We start from the raw sequence: 13,201 nt of genomic DNA, 5'->3' as shown, positions 1-13,201 counted from the left end.
CAGTGACGTGCTGGTCATTCCCATCCCTGGTTGTCTTTGCCTCTGTAACTCCCTAGCATTTTTTGACACTTTGCTAGCAAAGGAGGAGCAACTGGGATATGAGATGGCTCTGTTGGAATCATCCTGTGTGTCCTTGTCACCAGGAGCATCCTCAGCTGGCCCATAAAGGAAAACTCCAGCTCCCTTAGGCTGCCCAGCATAGCAAGCAGATATGAGGTGAGAAGCTGTTCTTGTGTGTTTTCAGAGCACGCATTTTCTGTACACACAGAGAGTGATTTATTTCTCATTACTTTGAACTGCTGCAGCAGCCTGGATCATGGCTGTATCATTATCCTTGTACTTTTTTTATTTTGGTTGATTGCTTCCCAACTTAACTCCTCCCTATTAGGTCTTTAACTGAAGAATTTCTCCCTTTGCTTTTGAGAGCTAAACACGTCCTTCGGCGGCTGCAAACATACCTAAGGAAAGTGCATTATCAAGCACTGGTGCATTATCCTGTTGGGTGTTTTATATGATGGTCACTGGAAGAATCTCAGGGCTGAACCGTACTTTGTCTATGTTTGGCATGCGGTGAGACTAAATAATCCTGTCTGTTACAAAGTCACTCCTGCTAGTTGTTTCCGAATGAATCAATAACCCTTTTTAAAGCCACAGCTGCAGGACCACGGTCCATCTACTGCTGGCTTTTGAACTGCCTACAGTCACACCCGGCATTTGTTACTCTATGCAAGTCATCCCATTGACTCCGAGAAGCGCTGGGGATGTTCAGGGCCTTGTGTTTAAGTGCCAAACCATGGACACGCTTCCACTCACGTGGTGCTGGGAGTCCATTGCAGCTGGAGTGCTTTCCAAAATGATTCATCCTGCCCTTTGCTTGAGACATGCAACAGCTTCCTAGCAAAGATGAACCCGATTTCTGGAAGAATCACTCTAAGACTGTAGTGGAAAATTTCCAGAACTAATTAAATAAAATCATTTGCAGGGGTCAAGAGATCTGGACACCTGTTTCCTGGCAAGGTGGCGGGGGGCCGGCTGGACCATTGCTCAGCTGTCTCAGTGCCCAAGTAAGATTAGCACCTGGGTAAAGAGCAGCTGACGGTTGCTGAAGATAGCAAGACCGAGGTCAAGCCGACGGGAAGAAGAGAGGTAAAGACTGCATTGCTTTTCCAGAGGCCTCTGCCCAGCATAAAATCATAGAATGGTTTGGGTTGGAAGGGACCTTAAAGATCATCTAGTTCCAACCCCCCTGCCATGGGCAGGGATACCTTCCGCTAGATCGGGTTGCTCAAAACCTCATCCAACCTGGCCTTGAACACTTCCAGGGATGGGGCATCCACAACTTCTCTGGGCAACCTGTTCCACTCTCACCACCCTCACAGTAAAGAATTTCTTCCTAATATCCACTCTTTCAGTTTGAAACCGTTACCCCTCATCCTATCACTACACTCCCTGATAAAGAGTCCCTCCCCATCTTTCCTGTAAGGCCCCCTCTAAGTACTGGAAGGCTGCTATAAGGTTTCCCTGGAACTTTCTCTTCTCTAGGCTAAACAACCTCAACTCTCTCAGCTTGCCCTCATATGGGAGGTGCTTCAGACCCCTGGTCATCTCCATGGCCCTCCTCTGAACCCACTCCAACAGGTCCAGAGCTGAACACAGTACTCCAGGTGGGGTCTCACAAGAGCAGAGTAGAGGGGGATGGACATGGATCTGCTCAGCCTTGCTGTGCCTTCTCGCCGTGGGAGATGGGCAGCGGCTTGGGATGTGTGTGCTGGGAACCCCCAGCGATTCCTTCAGCTCTAAGGTATGCAGATGCCGAAAGGCAGGCTCTGAGCCGCCTCTACAAACCCATGCCGCAGCGTTTGCATTGAACCTCTGACAACGCGGTGGGAGACCTGGTTAGCTCCAAACCCCCTTCCCCGCACCACGGGTGCGGGGATTTTGCCGAGGGAGGCTGTCAGCAGTAATAAGCAATCTCCTCCATCAGCACACAGCCCGAGCTCCCTGCACCGCTCTGCCTGCCGCTGGGTGAGGCCTCTTCCTCTCGGGCTCTGACTCATGCCCACATGCGTGAGCAGGATGTGCATCACGGGCCAGTCCCAGGTCACCAGCTCGGCCCCCAGTGCCCTGCGGGAGCAGCCTGGACCGCATCCCGCAGCCAAAGACCTGCCGGCAACCCCGAGCCATACCCAGTGCCAGGGACTGAAGCTAGATGCAACTCCAGCATCTTCCCTCCAGCACAGAAAGACATCTCAGGATGGACCATCTCCTGGCTGTGGCTATTAAAGGCGGCACTGTCTCCAGCAAGCATGGCTTGCCCGACGAGCCTGCAGGCAGGGGGCCCCTCATGGCTGGACTCCAGGTCCCATCCTGATGTGTCAAAAGCACTCTCCCTGCAAAACCATCCTTGCCCCTGAAGAGAGATGCTCTCTGAATGCTGAAGAGAGATTTTTCAGGGCTTTCGCTGCGGTTGACGCATGCACATGAAGCGCTCGGGCCACAGCACAGCACGAAAAGGTGCTCCCCCTCCAGCCGAACCACAAATCCTGCTTTTCCCTATGCGCCTGAAGAAAAAGAAGAAGAGGAGATTGAGAAAAATGTTACCAAGTCAGGAAATCATTCTGGAGGAGGGGGAGTAGTTCCTCTAACCTCGCGCATGTGGAAAGAAAACTATTTGCTGACTTTGCCTTATTTTTTAATTTATTGTTTTGCCAGCTGCTCAGATAAAAGGACAAAGCTCTGCCTGCTGTAATGAGGCAGCCAGTCAAGCATGCCTTTGCAGCATGGAGCATCTGGCTGGGACACTGGTGACGAGTGGGGAATAGTCCAAAGAGTTCACAGGACACATCCTTTCAAATCCCTCTTTGCAACAGCAAGGACCGGACACTTGCTTGTTCTTCCGCACATGAAAGTTTGAAATCTCCTGGAGATCATTAACTTCAGCAGACAAGGCTCTTACATATTAAGGATCACAAGACCCGTGATAAAAAATCCCATGAGTTAGCTGATTAAGCCTTTCTGCCCACTGGGCTCAAGTCCCTGTAGCCCCGTTCACCATGGCCGCCTCCGAAGGCTGCTGCCCCGCACAGAGCATGGCCATTCTGCATCACCTCCGCTCCCCACAGGGAGTGAGGGCAGCACGAAGTCCCTCCAAAACTGGGCCAGTCAGTTCTCTTCAGTGGTTCCAGTTGTATTCTTGTGTTTTGGAGCATATCCCCTTTCCAAGTAAGGTAATTTAATGGAACAGTGCCAAGCTCTGCTCTGGAATTCACTGCCGCAGGATTTCGAGACCCCAAAGTACAGGTAGGGTCAAAGGCAGCCAAGCAACTGTTCGATAGGAAGGTCCTCAGAGGATGGTTAAACACCAAGGAGAGCATCAGTGGGCCACGGCATCATAGAATCATAGAATGGTTTGGGTTGGAAGGGACCTTAAAGGTCATTTAGTCCAACCCCCCTGCCGTGGGCAGGGACATCTTCAACTAGATCAGGTTGCTCAGAGCCCCATCCAACCTGGCCTTGAACACTTCCAGGGATGGGGCATCCACAACCTCTCTGGGCAACCTGTTCCGCTGTCTCACCACCCTCACAGTAAAGAATTTCTTCCTAATATCTACTCTAAATCTACCCTCTTTCAGTTTAAAACCATTACCCCTCATCCTATCACCACACTCCCTGTTAAAGAGTCCCTCCCCATCTTTCCTGTAGGCCCCCTTTAAGTACTCTGTCCCTGTGCTGCAGGGGGGGACCTCACAGGGGGAGCCCAACATGCACCTGCCCTGCTCCCATGCACATCTATAGGCACCTGACGGTGCTTCTCCTGGGGCCGGGTGGACCTGTTGGCCTGAGAGCATCCTGCCTTCGCCCAGATCCAGGCAGCTTGAGCACGGGCACAAGGGTGGGGAAGAGCAGGGTTCACCACCACGCTTGTCAGCCGAAAATTTCACACAAGCACCAGGGTTGGTTTTACCCTTTTGCCTGGTGTTTGAGGGCCATTGCCCCCCTGCTTTGCAATGAAGGCTGCTGGCTGACCTTTGTGAGCCTTATTCTGCCGCCTTTACTCACTGGAGGAAACACTTACTCACACCAGGCATCCCACTGCCCATCTGCAAAGTCATTGTCATTGGGCATGAGAGTCTTGCACAGCCTTTTGCCCCAAATTATGTTGATACTTTGCCCCCAGTTGCTAGCACGGCAAAGAAAACTTGCAGTATTTGAACCTCAGCGAGACTACGAATCTGACAAGTCGAGACTTGACAGGGATGTTATCACAAGGCCCAACAATGGCTTTACACTCAATTACATTTATGGTTTCCGTGATTCATCTAAATATTTATGGCTTTGTCACTACCTGGAAGTTAAGAAAAGAAAAAAAAAAGAAAAGGGAAAAAAAAAGCCCTGTAATGAACAATTTGCTGGTGCAAGACACTGGGTGACACAGGAGAAACTGAGCAACTACCTTAGGTGGTGGGGAAGAGTCATTTTCTGCGGTGACTGGAGCTATATTTGATTTCTTAGGCAATGTCAGCTTTTGCATGCTACATTCTTTGGCTAATCGCCAGTGCGATGTGTAATACTTTAGCCACACTGTTGTTACTTAATCCTTTCCTAATCTGCAATTTGCGCAAGAAGAGTAAAATCTAAGCAAAGCCACTGAGAATATCTCCACTAATAATTTATCAAACTTGACTTTTGTTGTTGGCAGGAGACGGTAGTCGGTGGAGGTGAATGTTTTCCCACAACAACGCCGTATGATAAACACGGGGCAGCTGATTCATGCTGCACTTATTTTCTGTCATCCACCCTTCGTGTCACCCTCATATTTCGTTGAATGATAAGCCCGCATGTGTGCTCACAACACACCGCCGAGGTCCCAGTTTCATCTCTTTCTGCAAATTACACATTAATTAACCATTAATAACAGTGGGAGTTGCATGCAGAAATCCACACCCGCTGTGATGAGACCGTGCCCTCGGTGAGCAAGTGCCTTATTAATCACCTGCATTTCAGTGCCGGAGCTGCCTCCGCAGCCCTGCAAGACAAACGTCCCTTGAGAGAAAAGCGCACGGGCGCTCGCCAGCCCTAATCCTGCCGTAAAGAAAAGCGTTACCTCTTGCTCTATGAATTTTATTTATTTTGGTCCTCTGGGCAGTGCTTGCTGTTGTTAGAAACATGATTGCTTCATACAGTTATGTTAATGTTTGCGTTTGACAGAATGTAATTGATACTTCTGCTGCTCTGCCTTCAAAGCCAAATTAGGAAATGAAGTGCTGCACATTAGCTTGTTTAGCTGGTTAAATACCGTAAATAAATACATACAGTGCAATGAAAACTAATGAGTTTTCTTTAAGGCATTTTCTAAATAGCTGGCTTCATAAAAAAAATTTAAAAATGTTCCTGCTGTGAACTCATATCCTGAAGGATTTGTCGTTTTGCTGCAACAAAAATTGACCCTGGCTGAAATCTGAACTCTGGATTTCACCTGGAGACCAGGATGTTGCAAGTCATGGAGGATGATGGTAAGAACTGTTGCAAATTTCACGGTACTTTTACCAACAATAGTTCTCAGAGATGTTGCATTTAACAAAGCCATTTTTTGCAAGGGATTAATTCAAACTGTGGTTACATGTCAAGCTATTCTTCTCAATGCTCACTAGGAAAACATTATATTTGTATGAGCATTTGCATAGGATATTTCTTTGTGCTGCTAAATCTGTGCAGTGCCATAATGCTAACCGTTGGGTTTTTTCCCTGACAGAATGCAGTAGCATGAAAAAAAGTGGAAAAAAACCCTGCTTTTGTATAAGGAGATAATCTGAAGAGATTTGCTTGACAGAATGCACTCAGTACTGATTGAATAAAATGTGTTTTTCAAGTTATCTCTCAGGCCTACCCTCAGTGCATTAAAACAGCTAGAGAAGAGCATGCACAGGCTTTACAAGCGCAATGAATCTTCGTCTTGCACATCTTTATAAAAAATTGCTCTTTTCCCCCTTTTCTTTCATAAATAATACATTGATGAAGAAGTGCCTTTGACTGACTTGAAGGTGTTCTCCTAAAATCAGGGCACTTTTTAGCGTAGGTAGAACTGCACCTCTACCAGTCCTTCTTAATTAACTGCAAATAACCTCAGCAGTATCACCTGCTTGGCAAAGAGATGTTGACCTTAAACCTGAGCTTGCTGAGCTGGCTATTTTACCTGGTGCTTTAAGAGGAAGCTGGTTTATAAATTCTGCTGTGCTACTTTAAAAAGAAAATTATTGAACCGATGCCTAAAATACAGCTGAAGTATCAAGATTTGATAAAAATGTATATCTAGGATGTAAAATCTATCCTGACTGGGAGGCGGTTTGATGCCAGTTTAGGATGGAGCCCAGGATGTAGTGAAAAACCTCAAATTTTTTGTGTTTTCAGCAGCAAACAGAGGAGTGAAGGCTCCCAGCACTTTTCAGAGAGGCCAGCAATATCTTGCAACTTCAAGATGAAAATGGTGACCAGCTCTGAGAAATACATAAGAGATTCAGGCAGTCCTCATCCAAAAGGACCATTTAAAAATAGACAAATTATGACTCTCTCAAAAAGAAATGTATGCATTGCATAAATCAAAGTTCTCACACCCACCACCGAAGTTTAATCACTTAATATGCTGGTTCTTTCAACATGCTCTGAAACTTTGTATACAATAATACAAACAATGGGGTTACGAAGCAATAGCAATTTATTCTGCTGTACAAACGGATGTTGCATTATAATCCCTAAAGCAACACAGAGGCTGTTTGCAGATGTTACTACAATTTGGCGTTTATTTTAATTGCTCTACAGTGTAGCGCATGTGAAATAAAGTCATGGGATGACCTACACATTCACCTACTCAGGGTGACTTAACTGCAGGGGGGGAAAAAAAAGTGTTTTGAAAGTTTTCAAGGTTTCACCAAAGCACAAACCTCCTGCAGTTGTTTTAAGTTGTTTCAGGCTTCTGTCCAAGCCTGAAAGCATGGTAGGGCAGGGGGTAATTTAATCAGCCAGGCTATGTGGCGCATGTATTTTTACAAGTCTTGCAAGAATAACATCAGTAAAGTAACTTGAGATATTTTGGTGTCTGACATTCACTCAGCAAGTGCTAAGAAAATATGCTTACTGCACAGATTGCTGGTTTCTCAGAGTGGGAGTCAAGGTGCCTAATTAAAGTCAGTGCACTTGGCTTTACCATTGACCAGGTCCCTATTCCCTCCTTTTCTCTTTCCACTCTCCTTCTAAAAGCAGAGCGTATTTAAAAGTTGCTCCTGCTCAAAGAGCTGCCTGGAAGCAGTTGTTCTGGTGAACAGATTTCAAGCAAAAGGACAAAGTTAAACATGAGGCAAAGTATAAATAAAAATCAAGACTCTCTTCCTCCTCCTCCCTACTTGTGAGCGATGATCTCACCGCTCCGGGTGGATTACAAGGGTGGCTTGATCTCTTTCAGGAAAGCACATTCTCTAACCTTGATACTGCTGCTATTTATACTCCTCTCTTCTCACCACAAAGAAAAGCAGCTCTAATAATCTTTCCCTTCGTTTTTAAAGGGAGCACTGGGTGGCCTCTGCATTGCCTCCCGGCAGCGGGGTCAAGCCCCTGCCCACTGGCTCTGGCTCCCCGTTAAAGCCGATGCTCTCGACCACTGCCTCTGCTTCTGGCTGCTTACTTTCAGACACCTGAGATGTGATTTTCCACTGGCTTGAGCATCACATTGCCGCGCACACAGGTGCAGGATGACAGCCTTGCAGTGCCATAGCATTTTCTCCTCACGGGGCACAGATGGAAACGAATGCACGTGCTGAAAGGCAATAGGGTTTCTAAAGTTCAGAGGCAGAGCTGTAACTCCTCTCCCCCTCATTTATCAGATGAATAGGACACCCCATTTCACATAGCTCTGGGGACATCTCAGGCCCTTTCCACCCCCCGAGAGGCAGGAGCCATCCCCTGTCCCCACTCATCTCCATGGGGATTCAACCCCAGGCAGAGCTCGGGGAGTCAGGGCTCAGACCCCGGCAGCTCAGGCACGATGGAGCATGCCTAGGGACTGTAGAGGAACTGATCCTCTCTGAGGCCAAACCCCATTTTTTCAGATTAAACCAAACATACTCAAGCTGCATTCCCCTCGAGACACTGCAAGAAATGGAGACAAACATTATGAAACGAAGTTTATTAAAACTTTCTACAAGTCAGACTTTATCATCCAGGTTTCCACATACATATACATATTTACAAGTTGGACATAGTGTTTTTAGCTTTTCTGGCAGAGTTTTCCACCAATATATACAAATGTACTGTTTTTCATAGAAGGGTTAAACTGTATCACAGATACAAATGTCAAGCAATCATGAGAGGTTTAGTGCAACGGAGAGCTGTAGTGCCCTGCTCTTAATGCTCATGATTCTGTCAAGTTAGTATTGCCAACAATAATTCACATTAAATTGCTCTTCGACACCTCTTATTAGGACAAACAAAGTACAACAAAACAAGAAAACAAAACCCCAAACAGTAAGGTATGTACAAAGTACACAGTCCATGAGGTATACATGGTATTCTTGCAACGCGTGGTGGGACTGCAGCTTGCCGGGGGTTTACCCTTAAAATGACTTCACTCGAACTGTGCCGTGTCCGGGACGTACGTTACCCACCCCACAGCCATTTCAGAAGCCGCGCTCTCGCCTAAGGCGAATGGACATCTCTTTGCATAAGCCACTGGACACAAATGTGAAACGAAGCAGAAATTTTAGGCAGGACTAAGCTTTACTTACCCCCAACCCAGGAAGCTAATGATTTAGATATATTCATTATCCACGCACATTGGAAAGACTATGAATAATCATGCAAAAAAAAATTTAAGGGGGGGGGGGGAAATGTAGCCAGAGGCAAACAACATACCTGAATAATCAGCTAAGGGCGTCTGGAGATTTTACTCTTAAGACTAACTTTTTAGGGGGTGGCAGGAGAAGAGGAGAGGGGATGTGGTGTTTTTAAGAGTTGAGCCTGTAGGAAAACACAACCGTGTTTACATGTACTGTACAAGATACCCCTTATCGTTTTCCAAGGGAAGGCGCCCCAGCCGATAGTGTTACGGTTTGGTAAACGGATATGTTTTGGCACTCAGAGCTAACGAGACCTGCTACTTGACAAGCTCGCTGAGGGCATAAAGTTATATAGGCTACGCCATGGTAACACGAGGCTTAAGTCTATTTAAAATGCTTTCCTGGTCAGCGAATGGAATCGGAGGGGATCCAGCTGGGACATCCACCAGTTTCTGCTTCGGAAAGAGCCACAGCAGTGGTTTGTCTTATGGGTGGATCTAGGAGCTTCATGCCTCTGAAAGCAAGATCAGCCGGAGGAGCAGCAGCGAGCAGGCAGCTGGCCGTGGCAGGTGAAGACCTCCTTCCCTCATTAAAGTGCGCTTACAGTCAGAAAGCTACTTTGCAAGCCGGCCGGTGTGGCTCGCCGAGTCGATTCCCCTTTTTACGCATTTCTGTCAGATGTGCTCAGTTAGAGGCACGCCTTGTGCCCCCCACCCCCTAAGCATCGCGGCCAGGGCTCCGCACCCCCGTAGCCACCGTGGGAAAGCAGAAGGGGCTGCCTTTCTGTCTCACACCTCACCAGCCATAAGACTCTGCAGCCAAGATGCGGCCAGTTACACTGGTGGAGCATGCGGGAGGCAGGAGAAAAGCCAGGCGGCTCTCGCAAAGCTGCACGGGTCCTCCAGGGCCAGCGGGTCGGACCCACCAGCAGAGCAAGAGGATGAAACTCTGAGTACACTCAGGGAGCGGAGATCTATGGGTTGGCGTTTATTTTAAACAAGGTCACTTTTCTGACCATACTGGCATTTTAAGATGCTGTTGAGTTTGCAAACGTGGAAAAATGAAGCCCTATGAAGATGCCGGAGGTGAGAACCATGGAGGATTTTGAGATTTCGGGGTTAGCAGAAGAAGGAACTTATATCGTCATTGTCTCCGTGGTATTCTGGAACAATTTGATCTGAAGTTCCCGTCTCCTGGTCTGTATATCCAGGCTCCAAGACTGCTTCAAACCAAGGGTGAAGCAAGATCTCCGGAGCAGTGAGTCTTTCAGAGGGCTCCCGCCGCAGGAGGCTGCGGATGAGGCATCGGGCTTTGGGGGAGACGTGGTCAGGAATACAGAACTGTCCACGCCGGATTTTGGAAAACAGAGTGCTAGGGTCCGAGTCATGGAAGGGATAGCGTCCCACCAACAGGGTATAGAGCATCACTCCCAAACTCCACACGTCGGCCGATTTTCCAGAGTAAGTCCCTGTTGTGTTTAGGATCTCAGGGCTGACGTACGCTGGGCAGCCGTGCTTGTCTGAGAGCGCATCGTCTTCACCTTTGATGATGTGTGTGTCTTCCAGGCTCTCCAGCCGCAGCTGAGTCCTAGGGAGGGCAGGAGAGGAAGCCACAGGTTAGAAATAGCAACACCCAGGCACAAGCGAGCACGGCGAGCCCCCCCACCGCAGCAATCCTCACTCCCCTTCTCGCATAGGCATAAAAAGGAGAGGAAACACTTTTTAATTTGCAGCAGAGAAGTTGCCTGGACTCCTGGACCCGTGCAATGGAAGCACAGCTATGTGCATCGGGTAGGCACTCAGCAATGCCTGCTTGTTTTATTTACTGGGGATTTTAACAACACAGAAGGCTCTCGAGGAACACCAGCAAGTCACCTTCTATCCACGCAGGTTGCACTGCAACTGCAGGGGGTTAATCGGCTACAATGCATCGTACACGCTGCTATTTGCGGTTCAGGCTTTGAGCAAACAGCGTCCAGCTGCGTGATTTTGCAAACCACAAAGTCCAGCTCCCTTCCGTGCTTGCGGGAATCATCGGCTCTCCTGAGTTTTGTATTTTATTTTTTAATTTTATTTTTTAATTGTTACTCTTTTTGCCTTTCTGGAGGGTACCACCGCACCCGCCACCTCCCAGGTGGAGGTGGGTCCACCCTGACCTCCCATTTTGCGGGGAAAGGGGAGCTTCGCATCAGCGAGGAAGCCATCGGCTCACCCTGGAAGGACTCTACACTGCCTTGCAGCCCGCTGGGGTGCAGATGCATTGGCTGCAGCCTGTCCTCAGCGTGACCTCGCAAAATACCCATTGGTTCTGCAAACGGAAAATATGACTCAACACGAACCGTGGGCCCGGGATTGGCTGCAGGAGCCCTGAAACTGCACCTGTGCCGGAGAGCCCAAGTCCGCCTGCCATTGCTTAACCCTCTTCTTGCCAAATGGGATGCACATGACACTCGCCTGTGCAACGCGTTATTTCCAAATGAGCAAGACTGTGTGCAATGTAACATTTCAACAAATGTTTCATCTTCTTATGGGCGGGAAAAGCTGCAATAGTTTCCTTCAAAGGAATTACTTTCTTTGCATGTCAACATACGGTTGTTTCTGTTTAAGAGGGGCAGTGCTGGTTAATTTTCTTATCACGTTTATAAGTGATATCCTGAAGAAGCATTAGCCCAGTTAAACAGAAAAAACCAAAACCAAAACGTGTTTTCTTCTGCTTCTGTAACGTTACTTCCAGTTTCATCAGATTAAGCACAACTTCATTACAGCTTTTACTTATTTTTTTAGCTTTCCACAGGATAAGTAGCTAGTCAGCATCAGTTTTGCTGATTAATAATGTATTTCTGGCTCTGCCACATGTGGTGAGGCACTACAAGAGCAGCAAACACTCCAGGGAAATACTGAATTAATTCCCTAATCTAAATTTAACAACTAGATTCTGGATCTCCTTTCTATAAACCTAGGCTTTAGGCTAAGTTTTACCGAAGTGCTTTTCTTCAGTGCAGGATTCCCAAAGCAATATTTAACCGTGTCCCACCTTCCCTCCCGTGCATGCCCACATCCACGAGAACAGGGGACACGGAAAGCACCGCCACTGGTAGCGGAGGAGGGATAAAAGCCTTGAAGGACACAGCCGGTCTTTCAGCAGCAGCGTAACCCTGATCAGCAGGGGATTTCAGTGAGGAGACCCCTCACGAGCACCCCTGTCCCGACCGTGGCTCTGCCACAGCGCAGGTCCCGGGCACGAGGAGGGACCAGAGCTCAGGCTCCTCACAACTCCTGCTCCCTCAGACGGGCCATTCCCTCTCCCTGGCCCAAAGCCTCAGCCTCCCTCCTCTCCTTTTCTCTGCCTTTTATTCATTTTACACTGAATGAGTGGCACACATGACATCTTCTGGCGCTAACGAGCACCCGAACTATCGTCCCTTTGTCTACCAGCAGGTTTCACTGAACTTTTGCTGAATGAGAGGAAGCTCCCGGCGAGCTTCCTCCCTTTCATCAGTGGAGATCTAACTAAGAGTAAGTACATACCAGTTAGATCTGTGACCTACAACACACACGTGACGGGGACCTACTCGGATTGCTCGCAGGTGAAGCCTGGCTGACATGGCTGTTTCCACTCCCTGGGACGCTTTTTGCATCTCTGGATGTGGCATTCCTCCCTCCCCACTCACCCCAGGGCTGGCTGGTGACAACCGCTTACCTTTCTTCATTAGAGAAGACAAATTTCCTGAGCTTGAGGTCACCAAGTACGATGGCCGACTGGTGGCAGTGAGCTACAGCAGAGACGATCTGCTTGAACAGCCGGGCAGCCTCCTCTTCCCTCAGCCTCTTGCAGCTCCTCACGTAGGAGTGCATGTCCCCAAAGTCCTTTTCAAAGAACACATAGGCCTTGGTGTCCCCGAGGATGACTTCGACGACCCCGGTGATGTTTCTGTGTGACGGTAGCTGAATGTAAGGCCGGATCTTGTCCTGGTAGTGTTTGAGGGGGAACACCTGTAAAGAGGAAATTAAACCAAAAATCATTCTCAAGGGCGTTGAAAGCAGCTGCTCACGTAGCAACTCTCCCCAAACAATGACGAGGGAGCTGGAGGGGAGCCAGAGCTCGGCAGGAGCTCCGTTCAAAGCGGTTACCGAGACCCTTCCTGTTCATTTTATATTGAAAAGGGGGAAAAAATAAAACGAACCACCACCCCCAAAGCCTTTTGGGGAAGGTACTCCGAGGTAACCCGGAGTTACAGCTTACTTCAGCGCATGTAAAACCCCCACCGGCGGCAGGCCGGGCGTTTCTAACCGGGGAGCAGCGGGGGGATGTTTTGCAAGGCTCTCCCCGGGTCGAGCGGTTACGCGGCGCTCAGAAACACCGGCAGGATCCCCCCC

The 13,201-nt window shown here is 48.4% G+C and overlaps 1 protein-coding gene and 1 long non-coding RNA gene across 2 annotated transcripts; one reads left to right on the top strand and one right to left on the bottom strand.

Moving 5' to 3' along the window:
• Nucleotides 1–5,223: 5,223 nt before the first annotated feature.
• Nucleotides 5,224–6,855, top strand: LOC103916378. Its single transcript, XR_663580.1, has 2 exons — nt 5,224–5,513; nt 6,409–6,855. It is a non-coding gene; the product is annotated as an uncharacterized LOC103916378 (long non-coding RNA).
• Nucleotides 6,856–8,157: 1,302 nt separating this feature from the next.
• On the bottom strand, nt 8,158–12,814 carry TRIB1 (tribbles pseudokinase 1). The gene is made up of 2 exons (XM_009323351.1): nt 12,525–12,814; nt 8,158–10,412 (listed from the first exon to the last, which is right to left on the bottom strand). Exons 1-2 carry the CDS (start codon nt 12,677–12,679, stop codon nt 9,944–9,946), a joined length of 624 nt encoding a protein of 207 aa, XP_009321626.1. The 5' UTR covers nt 12,680–12,814; the 3' UTR covers nt 8,158–9,943.
• Between the last annotated feature and the right edge of the window lie 387 nt (nt 12,815–13,201).

Source organism: Pygoscelis adeliae, unplaced genomic scaffold (assembly GCF_000699105.1).
Source record: "Pygoscelis adeliae isolate BGI_AS28 unplaced genomic scaffold, ASM69910v1 Scaffold103, whole genome shotgun sequence".
Lineage (NCBI taxonomy): Eukaryota > Metazoa > Chordata > Aves > Sphenisciformes > Spheniscidae > Pygoscelis > Pygoscelis adeliae.
This window is presented reverse-complemented; position numbering and strand designations above follow the sequence as displayed.